This window comes from Pogoniulus pusillus, chromosome 8 (genome assembly GCF_015220805.1).
Source record: "Pogoniulus pusillus isolate bPogPus1 chromosome 8, bPogPus1.pri, whole genome shotgun sequence".
Classification (NCBI taxonomy): Eukaryota; Metazoa; Chordata; class Aves; order Piciformes; family Lybiidae; genus Pogoniulus; species Pogoniulus pusillus.
The window spans coordinates 18422794-18434066 of NC_087271.1; the positions used below are offsets into that span (position 1 = coordinate 18422794).

The window sequence follows — 11273 nt, forward strand, 5'->3', positions numbered from 1 at the left end:
ACCTCCAGGGACAGTGACTCCACCACCTCCCTGGGCTGCCCATTCCAATGCCAATCACCCTCTCTGGCAATAACTTCCTCCTAACATCCAGCCTAGACCTCCCCTGGCACCACTTGAGACTGTGTCCCCTCCTTCTATTGCTTGTTGCCTGGGAGAAGAGACTGACCCCAACCTGGCTACAACCTCCCTTCAGGTAGTTGTAGACAGTAATGAGGTCACCCCTGAGCCTCCTCTTCTGCAGGCTGCACACCCCCAGCTCCCTCAGCCTCTCCTCACAGGGCTGTGCTCCAGGCCCCTCACCACCTCCATCGCCCATCTCTGGACACGTTCCAGTACCTCAACATCTCTCTTGAATTGAGTAGCCCAGAACTGGACACAGGAGTCAAGGTGTGGCCTGACCAGTGTTGAGTACAGAGGCAGAATAACCTCCCTTGTCCTACTGGCCACACTGTTCCTGATCCAGGCCAGGATGCCATTGGCTCTCCTGACCACCTGGGCACACTGCTGGCTCATCTTCAGCCTACTATTTACCAGTATCCCCAGGTCCCTTTCTGTCTGGCTGCTCTCCAGCCACTCTGTCCCCAGCCTGTGGTGCTGCTTGGGGTTGTTGTGGCCAACGTGTAGAACCCTGCACTTGGCCTTGTTAAATCTCATCCCACTGATGACTCTAATTGCAGGTTCTCCGCAACATGGTGCATTGTGCAGACCTAAGTAACCCCACCAAGTCTCTGGAGCTGTATCGGCAGTGGACAGACCGCATCATGGAGGAGTTCTTCCAGCAAGGAGACAAGGAGAGGGAAAGAGGAATGGAAATCAGCCCAATGTGTGACAAGCACACAGCGTCAGTGGAGAAATCACAGGTAATTGGCTGGGAGCTGCTTTTCACTGCTGCCTAAGCTCGTTCTGTTCGCACAGAGACAAACCTCAGCTGCTCTCTAAGGCACCATTAGGCAAGCAGCCAGCAGTTCAGAGGCTTCTTCTGATCAGCCTTGACACCCAGTTTTGCCTGGAGCTCATCTAGACTGGCAAAGCTGCTCAGGCTCCTTCCTGTACCCCTTGGCATCTCGGCGTTTCCAGGCGCCTGCCTATCTTGCCTTCTTGCTGTCCCAGTTTCCACAGTGAGTTGGGTCCCTCGGCTTGAAAAGTGCAGTTCTGATCTCCCTTCCTTCTGTCAGGCCTCTTCTGCCTTCACACCATCCAGCTTCCTTAATTAGCACCTCCAAAACCTGCTGACATCCTGGCCCTTTTTAGATTTATAGCCATGCCAGCTCCATTAAGCTGCAGGGTTAGGAGCTTCTCCAAGCTGAGGTCCACTTGAGGACACTGGAAAAATCTAGGAGTCAGTCATTGTCCAACCTTGTCCAGAAGAGTTCTGTAGTGCATGGTCTGGCTGGCTAAGTTAGAGGGCTGGCAGGGCTGCTGTGTGCTGGTGAAGTCAAAGAAATGTTTAGTCAGTGTAGTCATTGAATTGTTTTGTTTGGAGAAGACCTCCAAGATCTCTGAGTCCAACCATTAACCCAACACTGCCAAGTCCACCATTAAATCATGTCCCTCAGCACCACATCTACACAGTTTTTGAGCACTTCCAGGGACAATGATTTCACCACTTCCCTGGGGAGCTTCTTCCAGGGCCTGACAAGCCTTTTAGTGAAGAAGTTTCTTCTAAGGTCCAGTACCTCCCTTAGTGCAACTTAAGGCCTCTCATCCTGTTGCTTGTTACTAGGGAGAAGAGACCAACTCCCACCTCACTCCAACCTCCTTTTAGGGAATTGTAGAGAGCAATGAACTCTCCCCTCTTCTTCCTCTTCTCCAGACTAAACAATCCCAGTTCCCTCAGCCGCTCCTCGTGGGACTTCTTTAGACCCTTCCCCAGCTTCATTACCCTTCTTTGGACCTGCTCCAGCAGATCAAACATTAAAGGATCTGGCCGTGGTGCAGGGGGGTTTGGAGATGAAGTGTCTCATCCCTCCTTCTGATTCACAGATAAAGCCATTTCAAGGTCAGCTTTTGTTCTGACCTGTGTAGCATAGGCCATAAAATTTCCCCATTAGGCCATAACAACGGTGGTGATTTCTGTCTGCCCAAACATATTCCAGTCTTTATATAATGGTGTCTTGGTTGTTGTTTTCAAACGACTCCAGCAAGTCATCATCAAGGGTTTTTCAGCTCGAATAAGTCAGAAAATTGATGATAATTATTTCCAAATGTCCTCTAGGCAAAGCCAAGTGGTTTCAGAATTATTCACTCAACCGCACGGTGATTTTGTTGGAAAAATCTCTCTTTATTCGTTAACCTAACAAGGAATAGATGCTTCAGCCAGGCTTGGCCAGCAAATGTCCATGTGCTCCACATGTGAGCTCCAGTTCATTCTTTTTTTGTTTCACGTGTGCACATCCTGGAGGCTCAAAGTGGTCTTTCTGCTGCGCAGGAAGAGCAGGACTTGCACAAAATGGCTACCACAGAAATCCCAATGCGTGGCCAAACAGACAGGGAGGTGGTATTAAATCATAGAATCTCTAAAGTTGGAAAAGACCTCTAAGATCACCAAGTCCAGCTTGCTACCCAACACCTCCATGATCACTAATACCATGTCCCAAAGTGCCGCATCTACTTGTTTGTTAAACACCACCAGGCATGGTGACTCCACCACCTCCCTGGGCAGTCTGTTCCAGTGCCTGACCCACTCTTGCAGGAAAGAAAATCTTCCTAATGTCCAGCCTAGAGTTCCTCTGGTGCTGCTCGAGGCCAGTTCCTCTTGTCCTATAAGCACTGCAAGCTTTTCAAAGCTCTAGATATTGCCTCTTTACTTCACAGAATCTTAGAATCATGGGGCTGAAAGGGACCTCTGAAGATCAAGTCCGTCCCCCCTCCCTGGAGGTGTTCAAGGCGAGGTTGGAGGTGGCCTTGAGCAACCTGGTCTAGTGGGAGGTGTCCATGCCCATGGCAGGGAGGTTGGAACTGGATGATCTTTTAAGGTCCTTTCCAACCCAAACCATTCTCTGATTCTGTGAACACATCCAGGCAGGCCTTGAAAGTCTCCAGAGACATGAGAATATTTTAAGCTCAGTGATCAGCCATCTGGCTGGGTATTCCATGATTTAGGAAGTTTATTCAAAGAAAGCATGACGTGGTTATGGAGTGACTGATCTGCAGGCATCAGTGGTGTGCAGCCCTTGAGCATTTTGGGTGATGGAGAAGTCATCAACTTGCCACAAGAGGGTTTTTTTTCACTTCAAAAACGCTCCGGAACATGTGCTCGCAGGAAATTTTCATCACCTTTTTGTTTCAGCTGCCTCCCCAGTATGTTACAATTGAATGTTAATGGTTCTATTGACATCCTGTTGTGTCTGAAGGAGGCCATGTGCCATTTCCAAAGCAAACATCTGCACACTGAGTCTGGCCCCTCCTGAGAGCCATTTTCCTGCCACGCTGGAATGCTGTCCAGCAGAGCGAGCAGAGAAGTGACACATTCAGCCAAGGAGGAAGAATTTCAACCCTCTTTATGGCCATTCAGTTTTCTCCATCCTGGACGTACGTCCTCTTAGTCAGACAATTGATAAACGATGTAGCTGAGAGCTTACGCGCCAGCCGGCGGAAGGGCTGAGGGGCTAGGCTGCAGCCCTCGCCGTTTCCACCACAGGCATGGCACTCCCAGCAGTGGCTGGCCACCTCCGAGCAGAAACAGTGCTGCTTAGGATGAGCTGACCTCCCTCCAACACAAACTGAAAGGAAAGCTCTGTCTGGGCTGGCTCCACAGAGGAGCATGGTGGCTGCTTTGGTAGAGCAGAGGAGGAACGATGATCTTGATCTTTCAAGATTCACAGATGGCATTGGGTTGGAAGGGACCCTAAAAGGCAATCTTGTGCAGCCCACATGCAGGCAGCAGGGACGTTTACAATTAGATCAGGCTGCTCAGGACCTCACTGAGTCTGATCTTGAATGCCTCCAGGGACAGGGCCTCGACCACATCTTTGGGCAACCTGTTATTTTGCCACTCTCATTGTGAAGATCTTCGTCCTGATGTCCAACCTACATCTCTCCTGCTCCAGTTCAAACTGTTGCCCCTCATCCTGTCACCACAGGTCCTTATAAACAGTCCTTCCCAAACATTCCTGGTGGTGCCCTTCAGATACTGAAATGGCTGCTCTAAGTTCTCCCTGGAGCCTTCTCTTTCCCAGGCTGAACAGCCCAAATTCTTTCAGCCTGTCTTTGTAGGAGAGGTGCTCCAGCCCTTTGATCATTTTTGTGGCCTCCTCTGGACCTGCTCCTGCAGATCCACATCCATCTTGTGCTAGGGGCACCAGAGCTGGACACAGTGTTGAACTTTGAAGATGCAGGACCATGAAACAGTTCAGAACAGGTACAAACTACACAGCCTAGTGAAGTGCACCCCTAAGAAACAGCAGACATTCTCAGTGCTTAGGGTAGAGGTAGTGATAATCTAGATGCTTCTCTGCACTAAGAGGCCCCCTTGGTGAGATGTTCTGTCTTCAGGGTGATGGCTTACCCTGACTTCTGCAGGGCAGGGCTTAAGCTGCTAGGCAAGAACGGATATAGATTCATAGAACTAGTTTGGTTAGAGAAGACCTTTAAGATCATCCAGGCCAACCATTAACCCAGCACTGCCAGGTCACCGCTAAACCACGTTCCTCAGCACCACAGCTCCACAGCTTTGAAACCCCTCAAGGGATGGGGACTCTACCACTGCCCTGGGAAGCCTCTATCAGGTCTTGATAACTATTTTCATGTGCCTCATGTCCAATCTCAAGTTCTCTGGGAGCAATCTGAGGTCATTTCCTCTCATCCTATCTCTGGTTACTTTGGAGAAAGGCCAATCCCCACCTGTTTCCAACCTCCTTTAGGGAGCTGCAGAGAGCCAGAAGTTCTTCCCCCTCAGCCTCCTTTTCTCCAGACTGAACAACCCCAGTTCCCTCAGCTGCTCCTCACTAGTCCTGTTCTCCAGACCCTTCATCAGCTTTGTTGCCCTTTGCCAGACCTGTTCCAGCACTTTAATGTCCTTCTTGGAGTGAGTGCCCCAAAACTGAACTCAGTATTTGAGGTGTGGCCTCACCGGTGCTGAGTTCAGGGGGACAATCACTTCCCACATCCATGGGGATATTTAAAACCATGCCTACAGCCAGAGGTGGCATTGGCAGCTCCATTGCCAAGTTTCCTGGTGGTGCCTGATTTTAATTAAACTTCCATCCAAGGCTGGGTTTTGGCTGAGATGTCAGCCTACTCCAGCATTGTAGGAGCAGATTCGGGTATCAGATATAGTCATGTTTGCAGTTGGACTGTGCTGGCCTGGGGGATTGGTCTTGAGAGCATGTTTTGTTTGTAACAGCCATGATTTAGTACATTTGAACTTTTGAGACCCTGTCTGCTCCTGGCCATTCCCCTCTCCTAAGTGTGCTTGTTCCTGTGCTTCTCAGGTGGGATTCATTGACTACATCGTCCACCCGCTATGGGAGACGTGGGCTGACCTGGTGCAACCTGATGCCCAGGACATCCTGGACACATTGGAGGACAACAGGAACTGGTACCAGAGCATGATACCTCAGAGCCCATCCCCTCCACTTGAGGAGCGGGGCAGGGACTGTCAGAACCTGATGGAGAAGTTCCAGTTTGAACTAACATTGGAGGAGGAGGATTCGGATGGGCCGGAGAAGGACAGCGACAGCCTGGGCTACTTCAGCAATACAAAGACACTCTGCGTGGCTGACCCAGAGGAAGAGGATGCCCAGAGGGAGGCGAACATAGAAATTGTGACAGAAGACACATCTCCTGTGGACACATAATGTCCTGTCCCCGTGTGAGTGGATTTTCAACACTTTGTGAGCGTTGCAGGCGGTCTGGCGGACTCGCCCGTAGCCTGGGTCTGAGGCCTGTGTCCAACACCGGCTGACAGATCTTCCCAGCTGCTTGAGATTGGAGTCAGGGTTGAAGATGGTGTTAGTGGTGAACGCTTGACGATTGCTCAGGAAATTAACAGGTGATTTGAATTGTGGTTTGAGCCCACTGAGAGCGTGGCGCGGGCCTGGAGCTGGCTTTGGGGTGATGACTGAAGAGTGACCGACACACAACTGAGAGAATTCTTTTCTACTGCTAGTTTCGGAATTTGTACCGGTTTAGACTGATAGAAACTACTGATGAACAAGTCTCCATGTGCAACCTGTCCACCCAACCACCTGTCTGCAGACCTGTGTGCCTTCTTTGTAAACACTTTCATGTCCTTTTTTCAGGAGTCTCGTAAATTTATCTACACGGGGTTTAGTACAACAGAAGTGTCTCCACCAGTTGACCGACAACCTTCTTTTGATTCTTCCTGTTAATGAGAAGCAGTCTTCCTTTTTTTCATGGGCAATACCTTGTCACTTTACTGCAGTTACTCACTTTTGACAGCCTCAACGGGAGGGAAACCCCTCTGGTTTCAGTCATCTTCTCTGGTTGGCATCGCTTCCATCGTTCTTCTCAGCGCCTCCCCATTTCGGGTCACCTCATGCCATCTCTGTTTGCTTGATAGGAATAGCCACCAGTGTTTTCTCTCCTCTGTGGGGTTTCCTTTCTGTCGTGTGCAGGATAGAGGATAGTTTGATCCCTATCTGAAGTCAATGTGACGAGGCAGCGTGTGACACACTCGTGTGTGATTGCCTGTGTGTCCCATCCCCCCCTCGGCAGCTCCTCGGCTCAGTGGAATTTGCACGCTCGGGTAATTTGTGTTCCTCCTGCCTATCGTTCCTTAGGTTTAGGTCCACCTTCCTCCTCCTCCTCTTCCTCCTGCACTGCCTCGAGCTCTAACACCTCCATTACTGTTTATAACAGTGTATTTATTACCTACTGTACATACTGTAATGTTTTGTAAGTTATTAATTTATATGAGTTGGCATCGCCTGGCGGCGGCGAAGTTAACAGTGTAGAAAACTCGGGATAAGAGTTGCCTTTGTTTTCTTTTTTGTTTTGGTTTTTTTTGGGTTTTGGTTGTTTTTTTGTTTTTGTTTTTCTCCTAACCTTTTATATTGGGATAAAATACCAAAACCTGAACATAGCTGAAGAAACAGACACAACCCAGGAAGGACATTTTGAGTGGAAGCCACCACGCATGGTGAAGATGCAAGACCCCTCCCCAAGGGCAGCAAGAAACACTCAAAACATTAAGGGGAAGAACCCAAAAATTTAACTCACCACCAACGGGGTTGGCTTTTTGATGTCACCTTCCCAATTTCTGAACAACCCAATGTGAATTTCTGTCACAAAGGCTGAAAAAGGAAAAAAAAACCCACACAAACATTTAAAATATATATATATATATAAAAAAATGTGAACTGATGTCATAATTGTGCTGTGAAACTTCTTCTTGACAAAGCTTGTCCGGCATCGTGAGCGGTGTCAAACCTCAGTTTGTAAAATAACTGTTTCAAGCTTCTTTTTTTTTTGTTGGTTGTTTGGTTTGGTTTGGTTGGTTGAGGGTTTTTTACCTTTTTTTTTTTTTCCTTTTTTGGTTTTTTGTTTGTTTTTTTTTTGGTCCAAACTTTGTGACTTTGAACTAGTTAATGACAAATAGCACAGTTGTGCATGATTCCATGGGTTCGTTCGTCTGTTGAACGCTGCGTTGTTCTGGGTGGTTATTTTATTGTTTCCAACAAAATGTTTCACACGATGTATGTTATAGTATTATTAATTATTATTGTTATTATTATTCTATATTGTGTTTCAGATGCATTCTTAAGAGATTTTTATATGAAGTGAATAAATGAAAGCATGACCCTGCCCGCGCGGCTCTTTCTGCTCTTTCATTCGTGGATTCATAGAGTCATAGAATCGTAGGAGTATAGAAGCATAGAATCAACCAGGTTGGAAGAGACCTCCAAGATCATCCAGTCCAACCTATCACCCAGTCCTAGCCAGTCAACTAGACCATGGCACCGAGTGCCTCATCCAGGCTTTTCTTGAAGACCTCAAGGTTAGAAGAGGCCTTAAAGATAATCTAGTTCCAACCCCCCTGCCATGGGCAGGGACACCTTACACCTAGGCCAGGTTGCTCAAGGCTTCATCCAGCCTGGCCTTGAGCACCTCCAGGGAGGGAGCATCCACAACCTCCCTGGGCAACCTGTGCCAGTGTCTCACCACCCTGTGGATTTTCATTAAATCACAGAGCGGCAGGAGTTGGAAGGGACCTCTGGGGGAGATCATAGAGTCATTGAGGTTGGGAAAATTCTGTTGGAAAAAGTCTTATTTGTTCACCTAACAAAGAAAGACTTCTTCAGCCAGGCTGGCCAGCACATCACAGGATCACAGAATGTTAGGGGTTGGAAGAGACCTCTGCAGGTTGTTGAGTCCAACCCCCATGCCAAAGCAGGATCCCCTAGGGCAAGCCACACAGAACACATCCAGGTAGGTTTTGAAAGCCTCCAGAGAAGGAGACTCAAATGTGCTCTGCATGTGAGCTCCCGTTGATTGGTTTTGTTTGACGCACACTTCACGGAGGCTCAAAATGGTCTTTCTGCTGTGCGGGAAGAGTAGGAATTGCAAAAAGGGCTGCCTGGAAATGCCAGCATGTGCCTGAGCAGACAGGTGGCATGCCACAGACTCAAAAACTGCATCAGGCTGGAAGGGACCCACCAAGGTCCTCTTGTACAACGCCGCTCAAGCCAGCAGGGACACCTCCAACTAGATCAGGTTGCCCAGGGCCACGTCAAGACTGAACTTCCATCCTGGAAGGAAACAAAAAATTGGTTAGAAGCATTGAACCATAAAAAAAAGAACCCTGCTGTGCCATGCCTGTAGCTTTCTTGAACACCTCCAGAGATGGTGACTCCATCACCTCCCTGGGCAGCCTGTTCCAATGCCTGACCACTCTTGCAGCAAAGAAATTGTTCTTAATGTCCAGCCTAAACCTCCCCTGGTGCAGCTTGAGGCTGTTTCCTCTTACCCTGTTGTTAGGTCCTTGGGAGAAGAGGCCAGCATCAGGCTCACTCCATCCGCCTTTCAGGCAGCTATGCAGGGCAATGGAGTCTCCCTTCAGCCTCCTCTCCTTCAGGCTAACCCATCCCAGCTCCCTCGGCCTCTCCCCGCAGAACCTGCTCTGCAAACTCGGCACAGAGGAGGCCTCACCTAGGGCAGATTCAACAGCCGCTTCTCAACCACAGGCTAAGGTAGGAGCCAGCTGGCCCCGGGGCGCGGTGAAACAGCCCTGCCATGGCCACGGCCCAGCAGACAGACGGAGCCCGCGGCTTACGAACGGGAAGAGCAGGGTTTGTGCGCGGCCTCGGCCGTCCTGCGCGCAGCGGCGGCGCAGGAAGGGGCCGCAGACAGGAAGGCGACGGCCGCGGCCCGCTGCAGGGCGGCACTGCGCTGCCCGCGCGTCCCGGCCCGACCCGGCACGGCGCGGCACGGCACAGCTCAGCGCAGCGCAGCACAGCTCAGCACAGCGCAGCGCGGCACAGCGCAGAACAGCACAGCACGGCACAGCGCGGCACAGCGCAGCACAGCGCAGCACAGCGCGGCGCAGCGCTGCCCGACCCGCCGCGGCACGGCACGGCACGGCACGGCACGGCACGGCACGGCACGGCACGGCCTGCCGGCAGGGGTGCAAGAAGCACGGCCCCTGCGCCATCCCTGCTGCGGCTTACCGGAGAGTCAAGGAGTGGTTTGGTTGGAAGAGACCTTTGCGGGCATGGAGCACTGCCGGGGCACGGCTAAATCCTGGCCCACCTCTACGAGGCTTGGCCACCTCTCCAGCGATGGGGTTGCACCACTGCCCTGGGCAGCCGGGACAGTGCCTGACCACTTCTGCAGGAAAGAAATCCAACCTAAGCTTCCCCTGGGGCGGCCTGAGGCCATTTCATAGAATCATAGAATCATAGACTCAACCAGTCAACTAGACCATGGCACTAAGTGCCTCATCCAGTCTTTTCTTGAACACCTCCAGGGACAGTGCCTCCACCACCTCCCTGGGCAGCCCATTCCAATGCCAATCACTCTCTCTGGCAAGAACTTCCTCCTAACATCCAGCCTAGACCTCCCCCAGCACAACTTGAGACTGTGTCCCCTTGTTCTGTTGGTGGCTCACCCTGTCCTTAGTATCTGGAGCCCAGAGGCCAGCACCAGACTCTACCACTGCCCTGGGCCAGGCCTTGACAACCCTCAAGGGGAAAATTGCTCTTCATGTCTAACCTAAACCTCTCCTGGGGCAACTTGAGGACATTTCCCACCTGCCCCCAGCCTCCTTTCAGAGAGCTGTAGAGAGCCAGAAGGTCTCTCCTCAGCCTCCTGTCTGCAGGCTGAACCTCCACCTTCACCTCCACTCCTGGCCAGGTGTAAAGGGGCTCCAACCTTAGCGGCCCTGGACGTGGCAGCTGACACTGAGTTATCAGGCAGGTAAAACATACACAGTTGCGGGTGGAGACAGAGGCCAGTCAGGACAGGTAGCAAACAGCTGAAGTTATAAGTGAACCACCAACCCCACAGCCCATGGGGCAGGCAGTGCTCTGCCCTGGCCCCCTCCCCTCCACCAGCCCTCGCTCGCTTTGTTGCTTTCCCTTCCCATGACCTAGTTCTGCCAGGAAGCAGCTTCATCATCTCTCATCCAAGCAGTGCTGCTCCACCACTGAAATAACAACCTCCTGTCACTTCTGCTTCTCAGCAGAGCAGAGAAAATGCTCCTTTCACAGCCATCTTGCAAAACGACCCCAAATCCCTTCTGCTTTCCTCCCATTTTTGGGGTGGGAAATCTCACTTCAGGTGCTTGCTGGCTCAGTTTTTCTCCTTTCCTCAGAGGATCAGGATTCACAGATTGCATTGGGTGGGAAGCAAGCCTCAAAGGCCATCTTGCCCAACCCCCCCTGCAGTCAGCAGGGACACCTCCAACTCCATCAGGCTGCCCAGGGACACCTCAAGTCTGAGGATGTGGCTCAGCTGTGCTTTACCATCCTGCTGTCCAAAACTCCGCACCACGTGAGGTTTGGGGTTTGCATGGTTTCCTTCTGCGTCAGAAGCACGTCAGGGGGGTGCTTCCTCCTTGCTTCTGCTTCCTCCTCACCTGGTGGGTGCCTGCTGATGGTCCTCCATGGGTGCAGACACCAGCAGATCCAGGGGGGCTGGGGATCACCACTGCTCAGACACTGGGCGAGGGGGAAATGGGATGAAAATCAAAACCTGCAGGAAAACAGGGTGCAGAAGTAGCTTTCTGGAGAGGGGTGGGCCCCAGCTCTGCAACTGGGGCTTGCAACCAGCTGTGCAACCACAGTGTGCAGTCAGCTGTGCAAGCACAGTGA

At 51.1% G+C, this 11273-nt stretch overlaps 1 protein-coding gene across 4 annotated transcripts in view; it reads left to right on the forward strand.

Moving 5' to 3' along the window:
- Positions 1-7769, forward strand: part of PDE4B (phosphodiesterase 4B) — a 309783-nt gene extending 302014 nt beyond the window's left edge. For all 4 annotated transcript variants that reach the window (XM_064147443.1, XM_064147444.1, XM_064147445.1 and 1 more), the window contains 2 exons: positions 678-860; positions 5433-7769. In XM_064147443.1, the coding sequence (XP_064003513.1) occupies positions 678-860; positions 5433-5798 (549 nt within the window). In that variant the 3' untranslated portion in view covers positions 5799-7769. The remainder of the gene's footprint in view (positions 1-677; positions 861-5432) is intronic.
- The last annotated feature ends 3504 nt before the right edge of the window (positions 7770-11273 follow it).